General features: G+C 39.4%; 1 protein-coding gene across 1 annotated transcript in view; it reads right to left on the reverse strand.

Moving 5' to 3' along the window:
• Positions 1 to 11,889, reverse strand: part of FBN2 (fibrillin 2) — a 266,741-nt gene extending 254,852 nt beyond the window's left edge. The window contains exons 1-4 of the mRNA XM_058277993.2: positions 11,557 to 11,889; positions 10,617 to 10,699; positions 5,977 to 6,075; positions 2,889 to 2,984 (exon numbers count right to left, since the gene is read on the reverse strand). Of these exons, the coding sequence (XP_058133976.1) occupies positions 2,889 to 2,984; positions 5,977 to 6,075; positions 10,617 to 10,699; positions 11,557 to 11,807 (529 nt within the window). The 5' untranslated portion in view covers positions 11,808 to 11,889. The remainder of the gene's footprint in view (positions 1 to 2,888; positions 2,985 to 5,976; positions 6,076 to 10,616; positions 10,700 to 11,556) is intronic.
• Positions 11,890 to 27,381: the final 15,492 nt, after the last annotated feature.

The following is a 27,381-nucleotide window of genomic DNA, read 5'->3' on the forward strand; positions in this document are numbered from 1 at the left end:
TCCCCCTATGCCTGGAACACTATTCCCGTAGACCTAAAACCACAACTCACTTTCTCACTTGACTCAGGTCTGTGTTCGTAGGTCATCTTCTCAGAAATGCCTTCTCACCCCCAATGTAAAATAGCAGAGAACTTCTAATCCTGACCCAAACTTTCACCCCCTTCCCTGCTTTTATTCTTCCTCCGGAACTTCTCATTACCTAAACATATATATAGTAGGTATTTACTTTTCATTTACTCATTGTCTTCCCCACCCGAATACCTGCTCTGTGAGGCTGCAGCTACATCTTGCTTGTTCAGCTATATACTCCCAGCACCTTGCAGGGCAGTCTGCCTATAGTAGTTAATAAAAATTGCTGAATGAAATAACAGTGTTTTCTAAAGAATGCTTTCTACATTTCTGAGAAAGAAGCAGCTAAATGCTTTTATAATCCTCAATTTAGCAAAAATCGTATTTCATGACTTTTCTGATTCACAGCTGAAAATTTTTACATCTGCTTTTTTATTCTCAGTACTGTAGCACTCTCTCTATATAAGACAACTTAAAAGTCTTTCTTAAGCCATTTCTTAACCTGTTTACTAGTTAAAATCACAATAAATTATCATACTTCCATCTTCTTATTTTCTGAGTAATGAATCTTGTTAGTTATGTATTTTGCCAATACTATATGTTCTGTGATCCCTGAGGTACATGTTAGGCAAAGATGGTGTCATCCTGTGAGTTATCTAGAGAACAAATTTTCAGATATACATTGATTTCTGACCTTTTACCTTTCAATTTTCCCTGGCTGGAAAATATGGAAGCATAAATATGGTTTTATACAAAGGTAGTAGAACATAAAAGAATCTCTTCCAGAAAGGGAAGGTACTTTCCATCCCCTAACCTCCCATTTCTGTGAGAATGGGAAAGGAAAGGACGCACCTACCAGAGCTTATTCTGCACAATCTTCAGGAAAATACATACATATACACATAACTAAGATAAATACGGCAGCTAAATTCATGCTGAAATGTCTAGTTTCAGGATAAATTTCAAGAAAATACTCTGAAAGATCAGTTAAAGCAAGGTTCCTTTTCCCCTGTGGTTCCAAAGTAATTAGGATTTTTCCCCCTAAGGAGCTGAACTTTGAATCTGAAGGATAACTGTGTCTCTTCTCTGCTACTAACCTATGAAAAACAAGGATATGATTGGCCCTCCTAACATTTTTATAAGGCCTAAAAAAACTGCCTCCTTATAAATATTGTATTCAAAATAGATCTTTTCTTTTTTGTAGTTAAAAATGGTGTTCATTGTGTAGAATTGGAAAATACCTAAATGTACAAAGAAAATAATAGAAAAAAATCATCCAGGAAAAAAGAAACTTTGCTATGATTTTCTATGCCACTGTTGTCTGGCTCTTTTCTGCTCTAGCTTGGCCAACTCTCATCTAGAAAAGTTACTACACTGGCCCCAGTGAACTTTCTTAAGTACCTTTAACACTCCGTTTTCCATAGTTCAGTCAACCTCAGATTACCCTCACAACTTTTGTCATATCTGAGCACCATTTATATGGGGTACCTGCAAATAAAGACCCACAGATCAAATCTTTCAAGTCCCTATTTCTTAAGTGGTTGAAAATTCAAAAGATGAAAACTATTTCATGACACGTGAAAATTATATGAAATTTAAATTGCAGTGTCCATAAATAAAACATTGCTAAAAAACTCCCACACTCATTCGTTTACATATTGTCTAAGGCTGCTTTTCCACTATAATGGCAACAGTTGAGTAGTTGCAGCAGAGACCACAAAGTCTAAAATATTTACGATCTGACCTTTTCAGAAAAAGCTGGTCAACCCTTGACTTTTACCAAATATTTTTCTTTAAACTGAATCATCTTTTTACTTAAAATTATGTTAAAAGAAAAAGTACTAATACAAATGGAAAGTTATAATTACTCTACCTAGAAGGCAACCTTAAAAATAATTGCAACAAAAACAAAATAAAATTAACTAAAAACTAGCTAGATATTCTTACATGCCTAAGACTTGGTCTTTCTACATTAAAAATGAGATCAGAAATTCTTAAGGCGGCCTTGAAGATTAACAGTGAATTTACCTATCTCTAGACCTGATGAAATCTGATGAAATACAAATGAACCAAAAGGGGGCTTTCTTACTATTTGTGATTCATCTTTATTTAATGTGATGTCCTTCAACTCACCCACACTTAAAAGGGTATGTTACTTCCCAAAAAAGTCCCACAATTTGAGAAACACTAACCTAAAGTATTTCCTAGTGATATGTCACAATTCAGAAACTAAAAGGCTATTTCTTGATTAGTACATATAAAAGATTTGATATGAGAAGACAAGAGCTTTGCTGGATTAAAGCTCCCTCTTTTCACAATGGCATTTCACTGTTAAAAATCATTTCAAAGCCTGTATAGTGGTATATATATATATATGAGCAAAGGATAATTATTAAGATTGGGTTTGATTTTGAAATATCCTAAAAAATTAGATAGACAGACAGATGATAGACAGATGGATGGATAGATAGACAGGAACTGAGAAACCAACTGTAACAAACTTCATTTTTTTTCAGAAAGGAATATACAGTTATGGAGGAAGATGAAAGAAATGCAAATTAAGTTATTTACTTGTTATATGTATCAAATTTGATAAAGCACCAATTGTATTCAACAGTATTCTCTAAATCACAAAATTCTACAAGAGCTAGAAAATTCTTTTAAGATAAAACTTTTAAATTCAGTTGTAAGGTACAGCTTACTACATATATTTATTTCCATAAAAGAATTATAAGTTTTACAAAACCTTAGATTATGACAGCATGAAATACCCACTAAAGCATATTATTTTAATAAAGTCAATTCCAATGACTCCTTACGTTGTCCACAGTAAGTTCCAATATATCCCTTCTGGCACTGGCAGTGGTCATCGGCACAGGTCCCACCATTCATGCACCTGACATTGCACTGCTGAACTGCAAAGAGCAACAAAAAAGATTAATAGCAATCATGAAAATTATAGTACAGGACAAGTAAAAAACGAAACTAAACATCCAAACAATATGTTCTATAGGAGCAAATACTATACAAACATATCAATATTAATTATTTGTCATAAGTGTAAACATGGATATAACTGTTACAACATGCTATTTGGTGTGCGTTTAAAATATATTACACTTTCAATATTAAAAGACATCAATATAGAGTGAGTAGAGGCATCGTTTCTAGCATGCAGGAGGCACTCATGCATTCACCGAGAGCACAGAATTTATGTGCCCTTGCACATAGGGGTTCAGTGCCCTGTTGTCTTGGAGGGCTTGGTCTCTGCCATCAGGGAGCTTATATTCCCGTGGGGAGAGAGACAAAACATAAGCAAATAAATATCAGGAAGTAATTACAGATTGTGACAGGTCTTTGAAGGAAACTGTATGGGAAAGGTAAACAGCCTGGGGCCAAGGTGGAACTTAGATACAGGAGTCAGACAAGACATTTTGATACCACCCTTAAACTGAGGCCTACACAATGGAATGAGGTAGGTCCTGGAAGTACAGGAGAAACAGCGCAGCAAGAAATCGAAAGGCCCTGGGATGGTAAAGGGATTCCTCTGTTTCAAGAAGTGAAAGATCTGGTGTGCATAAAAAGAGGCACAGTGGGAAGAGGAGGTCTCGGAAAAACAGAGGCCAGATAATGCAGGGCGTCCTTGTTCACAGAGAGGCTTGCATTATATTCCAAATGTAACAGAAGTCAAACAGAGGATTTAAATGAGAGTGAAGTGATGGGATTTATCATGTTAAAAGATCATTCTAGTTTCTATGCACAGAATGAATTTGAAGAGAGCAAGTGGAAAATCTGAGGAACCTGTCAGGAGGTTCTTGCAATAGTTCAGGTGAGAGAGGAGGGTAATTTGAACCACATGGTAGCAGTGGAGATGGAAAGGAGAAGATGAGTTTGATACATATTTTACCAGTAGAATCTACAGTTCTAGTTAAAAGACTTGACATGAGAGAAAAAGAAGCAGTTACTTAAGTAATAGGGTGAATGGCAGTGCCATTTGCTGAGGCAGGAGGAAATGTGGAAGAAGTAGACTGTGGTTAGCAATGAACAAAAGTTATACTGTGGACATACTACTATATTTCAGGGGCCTACTAAGCATCCAAGTGGAGACGTCAAATAGAAAATGGAACATGAGTGTAAGGCTCAGTGGAGGGCTCTACTCTGGAGATAATTATTATGCATTATCAACATTGCCAGTAGATGAGGACATGTATAGATATATATACTCATATATATATATACACACACACACACACATATATATACATACATATACTCAAAAATAATATGAGTTTACCCAGGGAGAACAGAACTCTTAGGAATACCAAACTGTGAACAGAAGGCTGATGAAGAAGATAAAGAAAAGAGACTAAAAATAGCAATCAAGAAAAGAATAAATATGGGCAAGCGATATTATGGATGTTAAGGGAAAAGTGTATTTCAAGAGCACTGTGGTTAATGACATTAAATGCTTCTGAGGAGTCAGGCAAGATGAGGACTGAAAGGATTAGAAATGTTCCTGACAGAAAGGAAATGGGTCCTTCTCAAGGCCAGGTATATACATGGATTCCGGCGAAATTGGATACCATCAGCTGGGAATGGGCCAGTAAATACTCAGCTCCCTAGCTTGGGGAATTAAGAAAGTCACCTGTGAAATTTCTCCAGAACTGGTTTTTTGTGAGTTCATACATGATAAATCTAAGAGACCTAGAAAGTTGAGGATATGAGTAAAGGTATTTTTTAGGCTTTTGGGCAAGGAAGATTCAGATGAAAAGGGTGGGAAACTGCTGATCAGGCTGGTCAAGGAGGAATAGATGAGTTTCAGTAACAGGTTTTTAGATTATATTCTAATAATGTGAAACTAAGAGTTTTCATCGGAAGTTTCATTGAGAAGAAAAGATCTTGGGTTCCTAAGGTGAAATGAAATTCTGTAGATTTGCTGAGATCAAGAAACAAAGTGTTGCATGGGTTGTCGCCAGGATTATAAGAACAATGATGTCTGTATGAGTCCTGAATCTTCTATCACCAAGTCAGGCAGAGCTTAAATTATTTTTTAGGGAAAATTTCCAGAGAAAAGTTTAAAATATAATAAAACTATTTTGAAGCAGATTTAAAGCATTTATTTAATTACTGACAATTAAATAAGCAACATCTGTTTCTACCTTGTTATGTAATGTTATATTCAACACTGGCCTTAAAGATTAATCTTGGGCATTGGCGATCAACACTTTCTAACTAGGTCATGAATAAGTCCACTGTTACTGTTATCTTACAAACCTGTTTGGAGTTAATATGTGTGATGGCTCCGCTATATAGTCAGTACTCAAAAAATACCTTTCCACTCTTCTCCTTCCCCCTTTGTTAGGACATGGTATCAGAAGTTGAGCAAAGCCAATAGAGTCTAAGGGTTGAGACAGGCTTGTCTGTCTAATGACAGGCTTGGTCATTAGAAAGCTGGATTTGAACTGTTTAACTTGGCAGTTTACTTAACCTATGCATGCCTCAGTTTCCTCTGAAAATTGGGGTAACAGTATTTCATAGTGTTGGTATAAGGATTAAACAAGGTAATATAAACTCTCAAAACAGTAGCTGGCATGTAGTAAGTACCCCATATATTATAGCTTTTATTCACAAAGATTTACTTCTCACTTCTCCCATTGAATCCTTGGCTCTTCCATATACGCACAGTGCCTGGACCAAAATTAAAGCATTTTTCCTACTGAGAACCATTTCCCCTTCAAGGAAACAACTAAGCCACCAAAGATTTTTACTCCAAAGATTAATACAAACCTAGTTTGTGAGGAAAATAATCACCAGATTTATAGTTTATTGAAAGAAACATTTAGCAATTACTGAAGAGTTCAAGAAAGATGTATTAATAATACACAAGGCCACAGCTAAGAAACATACTTGATTTTGATCCACATGTAGGTGATATTTGGCCACTGGAACAAGTACACATGTTAGGACGGGAACAAAATCCATCTCCACAACTATTTCTGCAAATTGCTGTAGAAAACACAATAGGAAGGCAAATGAATGATCTTGTAATAAGCCATAGTTTATAAAATAAGAAAGCAATATTCAAAGACAACAGAACTGAAAATTAAGCTATAAAATATGTGGTATAAATGTCAGATTTTGGATATGCATTAAAATTACCCATTCTAGACATGGGCATAACTCTTACAAATGTCCTTGTACGATAATGTGCAAACAAATGAAGTTAGTTCAAGTCCCATAATCCTAACACTTTAATTCTCCTTTCAGTACAGGTCATCCTTTCCATTCCAGGCAGAGTTTAAATGCAGATTTCCACTAAGACAAGACGGTCTTGTTCCTAGAGAGTTGGAAGGGTTAAGGAAACCTAGAGATCCTGCAGAGCCTTAGAAAATACAGTCCCCCATCTGATGCACCATCACAGGAGAGAGAGAGAGACAGAGATAGAGACAGAATTCAAGAGAGAGAGAGAAAGAGAAAGAAAGAGAATGTGAAATTGGTTGAGCCAAGCTCTAAGCAGGAGACCCCAGGCTCCTATGTCTTGGCCAAGCCTCAGGGGTTCCATTCACATTCCTTCTCATTGGTATCTGACCTGCCCCATCATCAATCTTTGCTTCTTTTAATAATTCCCTCTTTCCTTTTCTAGCCTTTCTTCTCCCATATTATCTTCACAACCTAGCCTATTCCTGCTGCTCAGAAAAGCTGCTGTGACATTTTGATGAAGGGAGTCAAGGCCTCCTGCAGCTGTGACCTCCAATGAACACAAAGGTATGAGGGTCATCACAGCAAAGAATGCTAGGCGCACTGACACAGCACATACCACGGATACTCAAAACCTTTAGCTGAGTGCCTTCAAATGGGAAGGAGCTAAGAGATTTAACTCCATACCCACAACGGAATTCTTTCTTTATGCACAATTGTTCTGTGTTTTAATGCTCCATGACTGGAAGCACGAAGCCATGTAGAAGAGGACTCTGCAAATGCCTTGAAACAAGGTGGAAACATTTATGCAAATGTGCTTATGTGCATTTTGCTAGGAGGGGTCCCATGACTTTCAAAGAGATCCAGACCCCAGTGACATAAAGCACACTTTCTATAAAAAGAAAGTAATGTGACACTTTTCCTCTTCAAATTGCTTTTTAACACTTACATGATATCAGTACTCCCTATAAATGAATATGGTGTCAAATATCCAGGTATAAAGACAAAATATTAATTCTTGGCAAGAATATGGTTCCTGGCATGGAGGTGACTATTGATTATTAAAATGTACCACAGTTTCTGACAACCACTAACTTTCCAATGACAGATTCTTACTAAAACATTGTTTTATTTTAAAGCTCTCTCCCCCTAAGCAGGTAGATCTTAACCTAGGCTTAGGTGATATCCAAAGTACCCTTCCCAGATGCTCAACGCAGTGAAGGTCTGATGAGCTGGAGACTGGTCATCCTTTGCAGTTACCTTGATGGCTAAAGGTGTGTGCTCTACATCTGAGCCAGTGAAGAGCAAAAAGCACCTAGGCCCTTTCTCCCCACACCCTCCTCAGACTATGGTGTGTTCACTAAACATAAATAACTCCCACAGTCACACAAACCACACAGGAAGGAGAGGGAGAGAAGACTGGGTGCTGAGGGCACAGTGATGCAGGTAGAAGTTGTATGGCCCAGTAAAAAGCCTGTGAAACTCAAGAGGTCTGAGGTTGAGCTCTCACTTTGCCACTAACCAACTGTGAGCTCTGAAAAAAAAAATAAGTCTCTCTGGGTTCAGTTTTCTCATTGGTAAAATCAAGGGATTTTACTGATGTCTCTTCAAGTCTCAGATGCTATCTTTCTAGGCCAAACTTGTCTCATTGTCATTTCATTGATCAAAATGCAATCGATTCATAGCATAATTTCACAACAGATAAATTAATAAGCAAACTTTCCATTGCTTTATGTTCTAATAAGATTTTTTTAAAAAGCTATGGAAAAGTAAGAAAGTCAATTCCATCCTTGTGGAAACAAATATTTGGACATTTGGAAGCACTTCAGGATCTTTTCAGGCCACAATTAAGACCAATAACAACAAAACACTAAGACTCAAATCAAATGCATTTGCTTTCCAGTATTTTGAGTACATTTTAATATCTTCTCCTCAAGAAGCCTGAGCAAGGCCAAACAGATTAAATTCCAGAGGTTGACAGTTTTTCTGTTTTTCTATATAAAATTTTTGGAAGTGTAAATGTATGAAAATTAATCTCAGGGCTCATTTTCAATTTCTACTTTATTCTCTTTTTGGAAATTGCCTCATAGATTTTCTTTTGTTAAATGGTAGAATATAGAAAAAGTAAAAAAAGTAAAGAAATGATATATTATCACCAAGTAATCTTAGAATTAACATCCTTGATATTGATTTATAATGATTTTAATTTGGTTATTACCTCCATATATAATCATTTTAATGTCAAAATAATTCAAGTACTGACTTTAATGAAGAATATTAAAAGTTAAAACTTATGTGTGATACATATAAGGAAATACAAAGGTATTATATTCTCCCTCTATTTTTTTGCGCTTTTCTATAGAGTACTTGAATTACTTTTTTGATGTACTAAAAATAAGTATTTTTGTACATACCTCTTGTCACAGTGTTGAATATATTTCTTAGGGCTATAAAGATCATTCCAAAGTTTATGCTTTTTACAGATTTATGGTATGTGAACATTCCAATGTATTTCATAAGCACCCAAATAATTCAAGCACTAGAAATGCAGCTAGACTTTTCAGTTACTTTGAGATTTTCAAAGATCTTCTATGCAAGAATTTAAAGCTGATACTCACAGGGCCATACATATATTTCTCCTGGAATTATTCTGTAAGGCTCTCTTCTCTGGAATTCCCATTCTGCACTGATCCAATAAAATCTGACTTTACAGATTTTCAACAAGTACTATAAACTGAGCCCTTCTCCTCGGCTGCTCTCCAACTCAATAATGGCAGTCACCTTCATTACACTTAGTGAGTCAGACTTTCCATAGTGCCTAAGTCACTCCCGGGTAGTATGGCAGGTGTGTAGTGAGTGATGTTAACTGTTTCAGGAGTCTAGGAAACCATGTATGTAAAAGCAGCCACAGTAGTGCCCTACTGGCCTGAAAGAGTAAATGCACTCTCCATAAAAGCCTCACATAAATGACTTCTGTATTGGAAAGAAAAGTATACAATATTTTCTTTCTTTTCTTTTCTTTTTCTTTCTTTCTCTTTCTTTTTTCCTTTCTAAAGTAAAAGCAAAGATTCGAAATCAAAGGGTACCTTTAAAATATTTATGAACCATTTAAAAACACAGTTGTTTCCTATTTTTGTCTCTTCACTGGAGATTTGGGGGTTTTAGGGTAGAAAAAATAATAAGAAACTGGTCTTTATAGCACTTGAGATTTCATTTCATTCCTTTTAATAAGTTGCACTGAAATAACATTAAGGGTCTATTTCAAACCCACAAAACCAATAAATATAGTGTTAGGGATCCCACTATATCCTCTTTTCCTTGGGTAGTATGGTTTTAGCTGTCCCCTTTTCTCTGTTCACAGTTGCATAATTATCTTTTCCTTGGAGGACATGGAGGTCAATCTAAAGTCAAGATTGACTCTAAATGAATATGCTGTCAATGATACCTGGCTCCCTCTCCCGCCCCCTCCACACAAGACAAATGCAGTTCATCATGCTATAAACATACAGAAGGCCAGTGACACTTAAACTCACAAATTCACAGGCACGTGCAACAAGATATTCCATAGTCCCTCACTGTAATCCTGGTAACTAATGAGATCTCCTATTAGAATTTGGAAAGCTGGGTAAACACTTTGGAAACTGAATAAAACAATCAAAACATTAAAAATCCGATGCATGCATCGGATTTTAGAAGTAGTAAAATTCACACTTTGGAATTCTACTGTACACAAATGAGATTTGGAGTCTAGAAATCCTAAATTTAAATGTCTTTTTTTTTAAAGTGATGCCACTTAGACCTCTCTTCTAAAACTTTTGTCAGCCTGGGTCATCTCTAAATCTGTGAGTGTTCCTTTCCTATCTATGTTATGTGCATGCTGAGAGGAAACCAGAGAAAGTAAAGTGGTTTTGTATAAAGGCCTGAAAAAGCATGATCTTCATGAGGCCTAAACCTCATGCAGTGCCAAAAGCCAGATATTTTACGTAATCTTATGTACATTGTGGTCTTATCTAGACTCTTTTAAGAAAAAGTAGTTTGAAGTTATCTACAAAATTGCTGTACTCCCCCTTCAGTTTGTATTAATAGACACAGAAAGATAAAACTTCCAAGTATCTTTGAACCCGTTATCATTATTGCCCTTCAGCAGGGAGCAGAAATGAAGTCTAAAGTGATGCAAGTTGGCTGCTTCCTTGATACCATTTCAAATGGTGCTTCGACCAGGTTATCACTGCTGTGTGGACATTCAGTTCCAATACAAATATGTGTTCAAAGGACTAAATGAAAGCAAGAGGCTGGCCTTTGGATTGGGCCAAGCGCTGCCTCAAACTGAGATCCGTCCAAGCACTCACGGACAATGCACTGGTTTCCTCCAGGGAGTGTCTTCCATCCAGGGCAGCAGTAGGAGTGGAACCGGGAGCCGCATACGTTGGGCCTGCGATGGACAAGCGATGGGCACAGACGTAAGGAAGGGGTGTAGAAACACAGTAGTGGTTTTCCTGAACAAAGCCCCAAGAGATTAAATTTCAGGTCAACAAACCAATCAACCAAAACTACACTTCAAATACTTTGAGGTTGGGAAACAGAAGGGGAATAAAAAATGGGTAGCGTCAGAAACTTCAAAACATTCCCTTTCATCGGTCCTCCCTTGCTTGCCTTTTTAAAAGAATGAAAAGAGACATGGAAACATATAATTTGCTACTATTCTAAACTCCGGATGCAGAGAACAAAGGGAACATTTCGTTTCAAAAATCCTTTCCCTAGTTCTCAAGTCCATCCCTCCTTCACTAACTGTTACTTTGGCCCCGACGTGTCAAGAAGCTCGTCGGAAGTGAAGCTCTTCGGGATGAAGATTACAGAGTGCGCGCTGCGCCCCGCACACGTCCTCAAACAAAAGGCTCAGGAGCGGCTCCTCCGACCGCGGGGAGCCCGCAAGCTCCACTAGACCCTGAGTAGGGCGAAACCAGGCCCTCTTTCCCCCCAGATATGCAAAACCTGATCCCGCAAACGGGCTCTGCTCTGCGGTCTTCGCGGGCTCCACGGCACACGCCCGAGGGCCTCGGACCCGCCCGCCGCCCAACCTTTCCGCCAGCTGAGCTGCGAGAATGGGGAGCTGGAGGAGGAGGCGCCCCCCTGGGTCTTCGGGGTCTCCTGGAAGGAGCGGGCCGCGCGGTTCTGGCCGTTAAGAACAGAGGAGAAAGTAAGGAGGTGGGAGAGATGGAAAGTGGTTAAAAGCCCAGGGAGCCCCCCGGTGCCCGCCGCCCCGGACGCGGGGCCGCCTGCCCCACCTACCCTCGGAGCACGTCTTGCTGCCCTCGCCTGCGGACGCGGCTGGCTGCCACGGCGCCATCCTCCCGGGGCTCGGGCGCCGCGATCCCGCCCTCGGAGCCCGCCGCCGCGGGCCGGACCTGTTGCGGCGGCGGCTGGGACTGGGGCCGGGGTGGCGGGGGATGGGGCTGGCCGGCGGTGCCCCGCGCCCAGATGGCCACGCAGCCCAGCCACACGAAGTAGGGCTGGAGACTCAGTCGACGCCGTCTTCCCATCCCAAGCGTGGAGACGCGGGAGCCCAGGCCCGCGAAAAGAAAGCGATGAAAGGCGAAATCTGTGCGAGCCGAAAAAATTCAGGGTCTAAGATTCCCTTCGTCGACCCACGGGACCCCCTCGGTTGGACTCGGCTCCCTGCTCTACAGGCAGCCGCGGACCGAGCGGCCGCCCCCTGGCTGCCGGCGGCGCGGGGCGCGGGCTCTAGCGCAGCGGGCGGCGAGGCGCGGCGACCGTGCAGCCGGCAGCCCCGTGCGGTCCACGTTGCATCCCCCGGGCCACGGCCCCCAGCGACTCTAGAACCGCCAACGGGCGGGGGCGGGAAATTACAAAAGTAACCCGAGCGGCCGCGGCGTAAAGTTACAAAGAAAGCGGACCTCAAAAGAAAAAAAAAAAATGCCTGCACGCAGTGGCTCGGCGGATTCCCGTGCGCTCCAGGCAGATCTTGGAAAGCAGCAAAAGTCACCAGGAAGAAGCAAGCGAACAAAAGTTTTCCACAAAAGATGAAAAGGGTCTCCTCCTGGCACGACCCGAGTCCCGCGGGGCAGCGACGCGCCAGCGGCGGTTGCGGGGCCGGGCGGAGGTGCGCGGGGCCGCGACAAGCGGTCAGCGAGAGAGAGAGGGTGGGAGGCTGGACGCCGGGGAAGAAGCGGCGGGCTAGGGCGCGACGCGGAGTTTTTGAGGCCCGGCTGGCGCGGGGCGGGCCGGCGGGCGGCGGCTGTCAGTGGGGGCCGAGGTGCAGCCGTCCACACGTGGGGCACACCCCGGGCCCAGGGGCCGGCGCAGAGTGGGCGGGGACTGAGCGAGGGGGCGACCGGCTGGGGTGGAACGAGAGAAGCGAGGGGCTGGGGGAGGGGAATCGGGTGGAAGGGGGGTAGGGCGAGGGGAGGGGTGAGGACGGAGATTGGGAAGAAGGGGGGCGAGCTCCAGAGGAAGGCCGGGTCTGGAAGAGGGGCTTGGAAAAAGGGATTGGTGAGCCCGGGTGCGAGAGGAAATGAGCGGGGGATGGTGGGCGAGGTTAGGGAGAGGAGAGAAGTGGGAAAGCGGAGGGAGGGCCAGGGACCAGGAACTAGGAGGAGGGGTCCAGAGAGCCGGCTGGAGGGGGCGAAACGCTTGGCGGCTTTGCTTCCCGTCCCCCCCAATTGGCTAGCTCTGTTTTGACTGCCTGTACAAAGCGAGCAGACAGCGGGGGAGGGGGAAGTTAGGGACCGGATTGGGGGGGGAGGGGAGGCTGCGGCCCCTTCCCCTCCCCCTATGTCCTCGCCCCACCGCGGACCCGGGCCAAGGGTCTCTAAGTGCGCTTGGGTCGGCTTGACCAAGAACTGAACTTCCCTGTCCGGCAGATGCCGCAAGGTTGAGGATGAGAACGTGGTCCTCCCTCAGGGATCCAGACCCAGACCCGGACGGAGGGATTCGTAGCCCGCCGGGAAAAGAGGCTCGCGAGGGAGTGGGCTACAGCTTCAATCGGAGGAGGCTGGGCCTTCCCATCGTCTTCCTACCCCCACGTCCTCGCCGCGAGCGGCGTCAGTCTGCGGGACCCACCGAGGGGCTGGGCGTTTCCGCGGCCAAGAGGGAGCTCTCGCTACCGCGGGGTCCTCCGCAGCGCGCTGGCGCCGCGGTCCTCGGAAAGCCACGCTGGGGGTATGCTCCGCGGTGACCCCTGGCGGGACTCTGACACGGCGTGCTCCCCGGGGGCGGAGGGGGCAGGGAGGTGCCCCTGAAGGGTCATGTGTGTATGGGGGGAGGGTCATCCATCGGGTAAATGGTGTTTGGGACACAACCTGGTTTCCTAGCTTGGACCTCTTCTTCTGATTAATGATTAAACTATAGCAAGTGGTGCTTTTAGACTGGCGACTTAGCCTCTGCGCACTGTGCACTCAGCGTTCGCCTCTGCTCTAGCCCGCCTCGGGGATCTTCCTTTGTGGCCTTGCTTTGGTGAGGTTTTTGCGAAGCCCTAGCCCTCTCTCAGTCCATTGAATTTCCTAATTACAAAATGGAACACCCTTGAAAACTAGGACAGACCATTCAAGCACTGTTTAGGAGACAATACAATGAATAACTGTCTGGATTATGCAGGCCTAGAGAACCTTGCTTAAAAAAACGTATAGGTATGCATATGTATCCTTTTCCTCTATTGCCCAGATGTGCAATTCGGCACCATATTCTTTGGGAATTGGCAGAACGCCCTCCACCCCCTACCCCCCTTTTCCTCAATTTAGAGTCCTAAGCTATTCTGGTAAAACGGAAGAAACAGTAGGAATCAGATGATTTCATTCAGGACACCTATATGTTGAATTCAAAGTAGTCAAAGAGACCAACAGACGTATAGGCCACTAACCGGGCTTCAAAGAAATAAAATCTTTCAACTATAAAGTTAAATAAAGTAACTATCTCCTGGGTTAAAGCAGTATTTTAATCATCATTTTAAAGCTATGGTTTTTCTAATACTTAATGTCATGGTTCATGCTTGTCTGTCACATCAAAATTAAAATTTTCTAAAATTGCACATGCCATTATCTTTTGACCAAGCAATCCCACTTTAAGGAATCTATATGGCATACTCAGACAGTATATTTATAATGCATTAGTCTGTTCATTGCATAACTGTTTATAACAACAAAAGACTGGAAACATAGTCTCATCAATAAAGGGATTAAGTAAATATGGCTTACTTCACTCTATGGAATATTATGCAGCTGTGAAAAGGAATGAGAGTATCTGTAAACTATGGAATGATCTCTAAAATATACAGTTTAATGAAAAAAGCATGGTGCAGGTTATTATATATCTAGTATGCTACCTTTTTGTGTGTGTGAGTGTTGTGTGATATGCGTTGATTTTTAAAAATAGAAGTATAAACCAAAACTAACGAACGTGTTTGTCTATGGGGGAAGAAGAGAACATTGTGGAAGAGACCACGATGAAGGTTAGTCTTTTCTAAAATATACACTGTCTTATAGTTCTAACTCTGGAAACATGTTTATGTTTATATAATTAAAAACAAAATTAAATTTTAAAATAACAGTCCCTAAAAATCTAAAGCAAACAAACAACTTCTTCTGTCATATTGGTGGCATAACCACAGAGAGAACAATTATTTAAAATGATAGTTAAATGCAGTATTTGGACTGTACATCTTTAGTGGGACATAGCCTAAGAACAAAAGGAACCATAAAATAGTCTTCATTTGCATTCAGTGGTGGTAATGTTTCAGAGAGAAACAAAGCAAATATGAAACTCTGTTGCTGTCATTAGGAAGAATGATTTCAGTCTAACAAAAGAAATTATATATGAAATAAAAAGTAAAAACTTAGTAATATAAATTGAAAATACCAATATGAAATAATGACTTTATTTTTCTAAAACAAATGTGTATGTCCACTGGGGAGAAAAACAACTCAATAGCATTAAACACCCATTGTGAGCAGATTGTGGTCTTTTAATACCTTTTCCCATTAAAAGAAATCAGAGCTCCTTTGTAAGTGGCTGGTTCAAGGTCTTGGGTGGGAAATGTTTAAGATGAGTCTGGACTTTCTCTCTCTCCATGCCTGAAAGAAAGGAAATTATCAAACATTATTACTGTCACATCAAAAGGAAACCAAAATTAACTTGAAAGAGATCCCATCCGACAAAGATGAGAAAATTTAAGCATCAAAAAGAAAATGACTGCAAATGATTGAAATATATGAAATGAGTAAATGAGTTCCAAATGATACTTCAAATGAAAATGATAATTTTTGGAGGTTGATAGAGCACAGTCCATTATTCTAAAAAAAACTGATAAATAAAATAATCAAATATTTATCCTGCCTGTGCTGGGCAATCTGAGAGGAAGTATTTAAGTATTTCTTTTTCAAAAATCACACTTATAAATGCAGGCATGATATAATTTTAAAAATTACTACATTATAAACCCTAATGCAATAATGAACCCAGGCAGTAGTGCTGCTAAACATTATGCAATGCATATGACAGTCTCCCACACATGGTAATATCTGATCCAAAATATCAATATTTTTTTAATAACTGCATTAGGCGAAAGGTTGATGGGAATCTTTTAAATGAATGATTCAAGCTGTTATACCAAAACCTAAAAGTGGAACAATCAGACATTATGTGCCTCCTCATGTGGTGCAACATGAGGTACAGAACCACCTTTGAACATCTTTGTCAAAAAAATATTGAACATGAGCATATGCGTAGCTCTACACTTACCTACCAGTTTCCAGGAACTAGGTGGTGCAATGAAACACTGAATAGTGTCCTAAGTCAACCGGTTGTGGGAAATACTGTAGAACCAAATTTCGTCAAATAAATGGCATGGATAGATAAAAAGTATTTGTTTTGGCCGGACCATTATATGCAATGTTTGTGCCTTGTTTGGGTTTTTGATTTGAAGAAAATAAGGAAAATGACATTTTTTATACAACCAGGAAAATTGAAAGTTTAGTATTAGATAATAGCAAGAATTTATTGGCAATTTTGGGAAGTGTGACAATAGCATCATGGTTACAGTTTTAAATAGACTCTTACTATACTGACTAAAGTCTTTATGAATAGGATGATATGATGCCTGGGATTTGGTTTAAAATAATGCAGAAAAAAACAAAAGCAACATTCCAAAAAAAATGGAGTAGATGTATTTTTCCCTATTCTTCCTACTAAGTATAGCTAAGCACCCAGAATATTATATTAAAAAAGCATAACTAGACTCTAAAATGTAGAAGTAAAGAAGGAAAATCAGCTCCAGAACCTTAGGAAGTGAGGAACAACATGGAGGTGAATTCTCGCTGTGGTTTGTTTTATTTTATTTTGTTTTGTTTTGCTTTTTTTGCCTCATATATCCTGGGCTGGATGCTCAAGAAGCTTGCAACCTGGAAATACCAACTGGCATGACAAAAAAAGAAAAGAAAAAAAAAAGTTCCAAGTAAAACCTTTTCTCTCTAGCCAACAGATCAGGAAAGGGATAGCCTAGCAAGACAGAAAAGTTTCAGATAATAACTGCCTTACAACTGCAGGGAAAAACAAATGCAATTATGAGTCACCACCAGCAGCAGCACCAAAGGCCCAGTGGAGAGCATAGACATTCTTCCTTGCTTGGCTATAATGAGGTGCCCTTCCCTTTTCCCGGGGTCATCTCAGAGAAGGTTGAGTGAGAACCAGATCTTTCATCCCACCCTCCATGGTAATGAGCCATCAAAACCAACACCTCCATGGCATTAGTGGAGCCCATGAAAGGAACCTGGACCTCCACCCCTACCCAATAGTAATGAGGTGCCCCTGCCTGCTAAGATGGTGTCAGAGGAACCCTTGTAGAGGATCTGGAATTTTATCAGTTATCAGCAGTAATAAGGCCACCCCCCTCCATGATGTGAGGAGAAGCCTCTTGTGGAGAACAGTAATGGGCCCTCCCAGCAAGGATACATCAGTAGAAGTCTAGTGGAGAGCCTGAAGTCTCACAGGTGCCCATCCATAACAAAGTCCTTCTCTCCCCCAAGGATGTCAACAGAGACTGAGTGGGGGACTTGGATTTCCATCTCCATTTGGCAGTAATGAGTTGGCACCCCAATCACCTAATTCCACACCAGCACAGTATCAGAGGAGGCCTGTAAAAATAGAAGATTTAAATAAGTCCAGAGTCTTACAACATAAATGTCCAGGATTCAGTAAAAAAATCACCAAACCAATAACAACAAAATTCTGAACTTGAATGAGGAAAAATCATAGATGCCAACACTGAGGTGACATCAATGTTAGAATTATCTGACAATGTTTTTAAAGCAGCCATGATATTTTTTAAAGCTGCAATAAGCAGTTATGAATGTACTTGAAGCAAAAAAACAGAATAGACTCAGCAAAGACATAATAGATTAAAGAAGAACTAAATGGAAATCTTAGAACTGAAAAATACAATAACTAAAATTAAAAGTTCAATGGATGGACTTAACAGCAAATTGGAAGGAACAGAGGAAAAAAAAAAAACAGTGAAATCTGAAGATAAAAAATAGAAATTACCCAAATTTAGCAACTGAGAGAAAATAGCCTGAAAAAAATTAAACAGAGCCTCAGGGATGTGTGAGACTATATAATAAAAGGTGTAACATTTGGTCATCAGACACTCAGAGAAAGAAAATAAAGAGGGCACGGGCTACTAAAAAAAATTTTTCAAAGAAATAATACCTGAAATTTCTCCAAATTTGGCAAAAGACAAATGTACAGGTTGAAGAAGCTCAGTGAGGCCCAAATAGGATAACCCCAAGGAAATCTACAGGACTCATCATAACCAACCAATGAAAATTAAAGACAAAGAAAATAAACTCTTAAAAGCAGTGAGAAAAATGACACTATATCTGTTGGAGAAAAACAATTCAAGTGACAGTGGTTTTTAAATCAGAAACCATGGAGGCCAGAAGAGAGTGGCACACATATTTCAAGCACTGCAAGAAAATACCTGTCAACCAAGAATTCTATATCTAGTAAAAATTTCCTTTAGGAGTGAAGGGGTACTGCTATTGCAAATGCCAAAAATGTAGAAATGACTTTGGAATTGAGTAATGAGTGGAGGCTGGAAGAATTGTGTGGTGCTTGTTAGAAATGGCTTAGAATGTTTTTGAAGAGACTGTCAGTAGAAATATGGATCCTAAAGGTACTTTTAATGATGGTTTAGAAGGAAATGATGAATGTGTTATTGGAAACTAGAAGAAAGTTCATCCTTATTTTAAAGTGGCAGAGAACTTGACAAATTTGAGTTCTGATGTTGGATGGAAGTCAGAATTTGAGAGTGATGAGCTTGGATATTTAGCTGAGGAGATTTCCAAGCTAAATATGGAAAGTGTAGCCTGGTTTCTCTTTGCAGATTATAGTAAAATGTGAGAGGAAGGGGGTAAGCTGAGAACTGAACCCCTGGGCACAAAGAAACCAAAAATTGATGGTTTTAAAAATTCTGCGCTTCTGCAACCTGAATCCCCTGAGAATAGTGCTCCATGTGAGAGATTAACTGATCATGGAACCAATCAGTCATTTCAGTGCTAGTCAGGATTGAAGGTGCAGTTATCCAGGAAGGGTCTGCGGAAAGTCCTACTGTGTAATGATTGGACCACTTGTACTACATACAAAACTGATAAGTTTTTATTGTTGTTTTTGTGAGATCTGTATGAACAGACCCACTGCTGGCCTGGATTAAAAGAGAGAGAAAAGGGAAAGATTTAAGGAAAAATCACTTCAAGGGTATGACTGTGGAAGTTGAGCTCTGGACCAAAGACATCTTCTCTGGCCGAAAAAGTGGGCCCACCCATGTGCATGGAAAGGGTGAGTATGCCCGAATGCTTAGAGAGGAATGACCGTCCACCTCTTTGTTCAGGAAGAATGCTACCACCCCAATTTTTTCAGATGCCTGGGAGATTGCAGAGAATCTGGTTCCCACCCTGATGCTTGATGAGGGTGGAACCTGTAGCCTGGATACCTTCCCAGTTTTAGAGAGGGTGGAGCCATCACCCCACTGATCGGGGAGCACATGGCTGCTGTGCAAGCACCTGGAAGAGAAGGGACTGGAAGACAACACATCTTTCCATACATGACTCTCGGACCTCAAAAATCTAATGGAAGATGCCCTGCAGAGTTTTGGAATTATTTGGCTCCCATGACCCCTGTTTTCCTTCCAATTTCTTCCTGTGGGAATGGGAATGTTTATCCTGTGTCTGTCCCTCCTTTATATATTGGAAGCAGATAACTTGTTACCTAGGTTTCACAGGTCCACAGAGGGAAATTGTGTTGTGGGAGAGACCACACCTCTAACCAATTTTGATGAGGTTTTGTGCTTAGTATTGTTACTAAAATGACTAAACACTTTTAGGATGTTGTAATGGAATTAATGTATTTGCCTGTGGGAAGAACATGTCTTTTTGGGGTACAGAGGGTGGAGTTTGGTGGTTTGAAGCTATGTGTAGCCCAGAAAAACATGTACTTAAGCTTAATCCATTCCTGTGGGTGTGAACCCATTGTAAGATAGGACCTTTTGATGAGGCTACTTCAGTTAAGGTGTGAATGGTCTTAATCCTCTTACTAGAGTCCTTTATAAGAGAATGAAATTCAGACATGTAGAGAAAGCTGTGGAAGCAAGAAGCTGTATTTAATGAAACCTGGAAGAGAAGGGAGAGACCATCAGATGCTGCCATGTCCCTTGCCCTGTGATAGAGGAATCAAGGATCCCCAGCAGCCAGTGGGCAGGAAGAACGATTGCCTTGATGATGCCTTGATTTGGACATTTCCTCGGCCTCAAAACCATAAGCTAGTAAGTCGCTATTGTTTAAGCCAACCCATTTCGTGGTATTTGTTGGGCAGTCCAGAACACTAAGCACCTGTTATGTTTTTTTCCCCTCACTCTGTCTTTTAGTTCTGGGTGCTTTTTGTGTATGTAAGATACTATTCTTTTTTGGTTTTTACCCAGTCTGATAATCTTGTGGAGATATCTGATTTAAATTTGGTGATGCAACAGATATATTTGGTTTTAATTTTTTATCCACTTTTATGTTATTTTTAAATACTTTTTTATGTTATATTTTAAATACTTTTTTCCCCTTTTTCTGCATGGATTATCTTGCCTTTTCTTTGGTTTAGTGTGTGTAAAATTTAGAAGGCTTATATCTTCTTTTTAGATCTTGTTATGGGAACATTTCTAAGTTCATATATTTTACCTAAATCTCTATTTCTTGATAAAGCAGCTTTACACAGTATTTGTTTATTACCCTTATGAACAATTCCATAATTAGTACATTTTATTTTCTCCACTTCTTTTCTCTTCATAACCTTCTGACTTTGTTAGTTGTGCATTTTTGGTTGTTGTTGTTCTGGTAATTCTTTATTTTCTCCACTTCTTTTCTCTTCATAACCTTCTGACTTTGTTAGTTGTGCATTTTTTGTTGTTGTTGTTCTGGTAATTCCTTTCATAACGTATAAATAATAAGCTAAGAAAGGTGAGAAAATGAATACATTAAGACACTTCCCCCCAGCTTGGGTTTGTGTTATTATTACTTTCACAACTTTTACTTTACAAATATAATGTTTTCCTTCTCTAATTATGTTTTCCACAATAGTTTAGTCTTTGTTACATAGTTAAATTAACCCTATGCTTACCATGGCTTCTCCTTTCATTTCTCACCTGGTGTGGCAGTTTGAGATTGTTCTATGAATCCCAAAAAGAGAAAGATTATGTTTTTAAACTAATCTATTCCTGTGGGTGTGATGCCTTTGATTGCATTAAGCTCTTTAGATTTTGGATTGGACTGTGAAGTAGGCACAATTCATGTGAGTCTCTATCGTCTGATAAAAAGGAGACCCAGAGAGAGAGATACACAGACACAGAAAAAAGGAAGACACTATTTTTGAGGTTGCTATGTGAGAAAAGACTGGTGAATCTCTTAAGCATGAAGCCAGCAAGATGCTGGCCCTGCGGAGGAGCTCAAGAGGTGATGAGCCCTGATATATGCCTAATATCTTATAGCTGAACTGAGGAAGAGTAAGAAACAGCTGAGTCTGATAGAGGAGGCCCAGAAAGAGACACGCCCTATGCCTGGTAGTTCACAGCTAAGCTCCAGGAGCTGGACACTGGAGAGTCAATGAGTCCATAGGGGAAGGCTGAAACTTTGGCAGAGATCTGCGGCCATCTTGCTTTGCCACGTGCTCAGACAGGTTCAACGGTAGCTGACTTTGCTGAGAAAGCACCTCTTTTGATGCCTTGATTTAGACTTTTCACGGCCTTGGAACTGTAAGCTTTTACCCCAAATAAATCCCCTTTATAAAAGCCAACCCATTTCTGGCACTTTGCATAGGCAACCCTTTGGCAAACTAAAACACTTGGGTAGAATATTTTGATGTTGTCTTTTTTAAAAAAGATTCATTTTTTAAATTCCTTATTTGTTATGTTTTTAAAAATATTCTCTGCCTACTGTTTGAAAATGTTTACCTCCTGACTCTATATTTGAACCAGTATATTGCTGGGCATAATATTTTGGGGTTTTATGTCCATTTCATTAAGTTTTTGTAGATTATTGACATTGAATATGGCCATAGACCAGTATGTAGCCAGCCTGATCTGCCATTCCACACTTACCACACATTGAATCTGATTTTTCTCCCTTGAAAATGCATTTGTTATTTTTTAAGTTTTATGAACTTATCTAAGACATATTCCTGTATATGTCACCATGAATCATTTTTCCTGGAATACATTATAATATTTTGCTCTGCAGAGTCAATGCTTTCTATTTTCAGCAAAAATTTCATTTGTTATGTCTTTGAATATCTCATCCATTCTGCATTTTGGATTCCTTCAATGACCCAAGTTATTTTTGCTTTGGTCTTTTATCTGCTGTTCACTTGCTATAATCTCTTTGTATTTTTTCTCTTCATTCACTATGGCATCTCAAAATGTCTTTCTTTTTTGATTATTTGGTTATCAGTCAAGTCTTTTCTGAATTTAATTATTTTTTGTCATTTTGGCTTTGTTTTGCTTCTCGATTTATTTCTTAGCTCTGCAAGTTTCCTTTTCATCGAACTCTGCTGTTTATCATATCTTCTTTAAGATCAGGTTTTACTGCATTAATATTTCATTATGTTCTTCCACTGCACAAAACATTCCTAGGGAAATTTTTTCTGTTTCTTTGATTATGCTTTCTTCCAGATAAGATTATGCCTTATTAGTAGTCTACTCAGTATCCATACTTCCTTATTTCCTATCTTAGACAGTAGTTTTATTCAGGACATAAATATACCCAGCTAAAAAGTAACATTTCCCAAACTCCCTTATAACTAGTGGTGGCTAATGCCTTTCTTAGTTCCTGACCAACAGAGTGACATTTAAATTAACTTTCCCATATTTTTTGCCTGTGCAGGTGCAACTTTTGTGTTTTGGCTCACATTTCTCCATGTTTGAGGGTCTTTGTATGATTTTAAAATAACTTTTCACTCACATTTCTTTCATACTGTTTCTCTGTGCATGTGTGTGCATATATGTTGTGTGTGTGTGTTTGGAGAAGGGTGATGTTTTACTACAAGAGTCAAGCCAAGTGGATCAAAGACCTCTCTCTCATCTCTCTACTCTTTCTTTCTCTCATTTGGAGTTGCACAATTTTAATTTTATGGCATAGAGCTCTGCCTTTTGCTTTGATTGAATCTGACATATTTTGACTAGTCTGGTTCTATTTGTTATTCTATCATTAGGTTTGGAGAAAGGAAGATTTTCAGATCTGCTTTCATTCTACCATCTTAACTTGGAAATCTGTAAGAGTACTTTAAATAATTTTTAATCAAAGTAATACAAACAAATAGTGACAAATCAAATCATGCAAAAATATAGTAATAAGAAACAACTGAGCCCAGTTTCACTGTGGCTGAGCCCAAACCTTATTCCTTAGTATCACTTTTTTTCTTTTTCTTTGTACATAGAGGAATAATTTACGTATGGTGAAATGCATACATTTTAAGTGAAATGCACACATTTAAGTGAGTTGTGACAATTGTACATATCCCTGTAACTGCCATCCTATTAAAATATAGAACATAATTAGAGAAGGTATATGTTATACTTATAAACTAAAGGTTGTGAAAATAATAATAAAGCAAGGACTGTATCTTCTGAGAAAGACTCCTTGTGCACCTTTCCACTTAATCCCATCCCCACTTCATCCCACAGGCAATCTCTATACCATTTTCTTTCTTTTACCTATTATAAAACTTCATATAAATTGAATCATACAGTATGCACACTTTTATGCCTGACTTCTTTCGTAAAATTTTTGAGGTTCATTCAAGTTGTAGCATGTATCAGTAGTTTGTTCTTTTTTTTCTCTTTTTATTGCTGAGGAATATTCCATTGGGATATTGTAATTTAAAAATTACAGTTTGTTTGTCCATTCTCCTGATGGTTTACATTTAGGTTCTTTCCACTTTGATGCTCTTATGAGCATTTTTGTACAAATCTTTCCATGTACATATGTTTTCACTTCTGTTAAGTAAATACTTAAAAGTAGAATTTTTTTGGTCATAGAGTAGGTGTACTTTTAATTTAAACTACTAGAACACTGTCCAAATGGGTTATGTCATTTTACACTTCCTCCAGCAATATATTAGAGTTTTGATTGTTCCACATCCTCAACAACATTTGGTGCTTTCAATCTCTTTAATCTTTGCCATTTTAATGACTGTGTAGTATATACTATTGTGGTTTTAATTTGCGTTTCTCTCATGATTAATGATTGATGTTAGTGTTCATTAGCTATTTCTTTATCTTTCGTCATGAAATGTCCATTCAAGTTTTTGACTGATTTTTTGTTGGTTTTTTTTTTCATTATTGAGTTGTAGAAATTGTTTATATATTCTGGATACATGTCCTTTATCATATTTAGGTATTGTGAATATTTTCTCCTATGTTTTCTTAATAAAGCATTTTGCTTTTATCATGATTTGATCTATAATGCATTTTAAGTTAATTTTGTATAGGATATGAGGAATGGACCTAGGTTATTTTTCTGTGTAGATAGCCAGTTCCAGTACTGTTGTTGAAAAGACTTTCCTTTTTTCATCGGATTGCTTTAACACCTGTATTAGTCAGCCAAAGGAATGCTGATGCAAAATACCAAAATTCAGTTGACTTTTATAAAGGGTGTTTATTTGGGGTAGAAGCTTACAGTCACAAGGCCCTAAAGAGTCCAACTCAAGGAACCATAAGAGGTACTTTCTCACCCAAAGACTGTTGCCACCTGGTGACACAAGATGGCAGGCCACGTCTGCGAGGGTTCAGCCTTCCTTTTCCCTCTTAAGGCTCCTGGGGTCTGGCTTCTTCTCATCTCAACTTTAGGCTGGCATAAGGCTTGTCTTTCTTCCCAGGGCTCAGCTGCTCTGTTTTCTTCACAAGGTGAACTGTAAACTATCAGGCGAATGGCTCAACTTCCCCTAGGCTTCCAGCATCAAAACCAAGTTCTCTCCTCTGCCCTGTCTTTTTCTGTTGAGTGTCTGCCCACCAAGGGTGTAGGGTCTCAATGCTCAACTGACATGGCCAAATCAAAGCCCTAATCTTAATTTAATCAACTAAATGTAACCTTTGATTTAATACAATGAAAGGGTATCACTCCCAGGGGAACCCACTGTTTACAAACATAATATCTCTTTTTGGAATCCATAAATAATACCAAACTGCCACAGCACATTTGTCAAAAATCAGCACAATAATTGAAAGCAATTAATGAAATTTCTTTAACTTTGCTTTCTTTTAAAACTCTTTTAGCTATTCCTGATCCCTTGCATTTTATATAAATTTTAGACTCAGTTTGTCACATTCTATAGAGAATTCTGCTGAAATATTGATTGGTATTGCATTGAATTTGTAGATCGAGTTTAGAAGATTGGAAATCTTATCAATACTAACTCTTTTTTGGGCTGTCCAATTCACAAACACTGAGCATCTCTCTATTTAGGTCTTCATTAACTTCTCTCAGCAATTTTTGTTGTAGGTGTCTTAAACATATTTTGTTAACTTTACCCTAAGTATTGTATGATTTTTGATGCTATAGTAAAGGTACTGTTAATTTCTATTTTATGTTCCAAATTATTTGTTGCTTAATACATAACAATAAAGTTGATTTTTGAATATTGACCTATATCCTGTGAACTTGCTAAAGTCACTTAATAACTCTACCAGCTTTTTAGATAATTTAGTATTTTCAACATACTTCTCATATACAAACCTACTTCACACACAGCATCAATCTGGGCCCCTTTACTTCGTCCCCATGGGACCTGGGAGGCAAGGAAAACTGTTGCAAAACAACACAAAGCTCGCGCTATACAAAGTCCTTTTCCTCTGATTCATTTGTCTCCTGTCTTCTACAAGCACCTATGAAGCTGTAACACGCTAGCTTATTGACTTGTATTGGCTTAAAATCCCAGACGTGTGACAGAGCCTGAGATGGTACACTTCCATTTCTCCCCTATTACCTTTTCTGTTATTTTCACTATATATTTTTCTTCAGCAGATGTTATAAAGACCTAATTACCTTGTTACTATTTTTATTTAAGCAGTAAATCATCTTTTAAAAAATTAAGTAATGTGAAAAAAACCATATTTGCTTACATATTTGCCATTTTTTCATTTCTTAGGTGGCGTTCATCTTACTTTTACATGATACAAACCTTTGGTAAAAGAAGTGCTTTCTGGGCTCTTTCAAGGGATATCATGTATGAGTGAGCAGGACACACTTGGCAAAAACACTTCAGTACTCCTGTATTTCAAAGTGTGAATTCTTTCCCTTATGTTATACACAGGAATTTCTGGCATCTCAACTTTGTTTAGTGAGGACAACACTGAGGATATAAACTTCATTTACATTGAAGCAAGCAATTTAAACCACATCCATCCTCTTATAATTGAAGACTAGCTTCAGTTTTTGTGGCACATATACCTTTACTGAGACATGGCTAGGTGGGAAATTTAATTGATATTGTATATCAGCATTCTTTTTGGTCAGAGCTCTGATTTAGTTGTGGCTTTGAGAGACAAGATCATTTTAGCAGTATTATAGACAGTCCTAAATCATTTTTGCCTTCAACTGAGAATTAAGGGATTGAATCTAGTTATTTCCTTCTTTTAATATACCTGAGGTTTTCAGAAGTAGTCACATCACTTAGTAGTCTTTGAATTCTTCATGCCCTTCCTACTGTTCAGTTGCGGTGACAATGGGTTTCACCAAATCTTTGTTTGAAAGTACATTTGATAACAAGTAAACAATGTGATGATAAGCTATTTGCCTTCAGCTCCTGCTTGGCCACATTTCCCTACAAATTCCTGAGGGTCTATTACCTGGAACCTGATATAATGACAGAATAAACTTGATTTCTTGGCTGTAAACAGAAAAAAAAAAAACTGTCTATCCAAGCAGGAAGGGAATCTTTTAGAAGGACCTTTGATAGCTCACAAGTTTGATAAGTATTTGTAGAGCAAGGCTTAAGAAATAAGCAGACTCGAATCTGAACTTTTAGACATCATTATAATGATTTACATCTGTCCCTTCATTCTTGCATCATTCACTTCTGACTCAAAGCCCTGGACAGGAGTGTCCGTGGACTAAGCCTAGGTACCAGCCCACATTGCCTCCAGGGAAGGACTTACCTACTTGTCTTCCATAGTTGAAGGTATAGAACTGTGTCCCACCAATACTGCACACAATGGGGGAATACCCCTTAAATAAGAAGCAGGTATGGGTAATAGCCCAAACAGAACAAATTTAAATAAGCCAACAGACTTCATCTATGCCTTGAAAATTTGAAAATGTGTATTTCTGACCTGTAATTTGTTTGGTAATTTGTCTGGTCAAGAAACCTACTTTGTTTGATTCCTGCCCTCCCCTACCCAATTTTTGTTGTTGCTGTTATTATTCCATTGCTTTCTATCAATCAATGCTGCTGCTGAGAAGATTGGTGCCAGTTTCATTGTTATGCATTTATGAATGAACTGGCTTTTGTTTTTCTTTTCTTTCTGGAAAATGTGAGGATCTTTTTTCTTCCTTGGGGTTGGGAAATGAGCCT

Source organism: Dasypus novemcinctus, chromosome 2, assembly GCF_030445035.2.
Source record: "Dasypus novemcinctus isolate mDasNov1 chromosome 2, mDasNov1.1.hap2, whole genome shotgun sequence".
Lineage (NCBI taxonomy): Eukaryota > Metazoa > Chordata > Mammalia > Cingulata > Dasypodidae > Dasypus > Dasypus novemcinctus.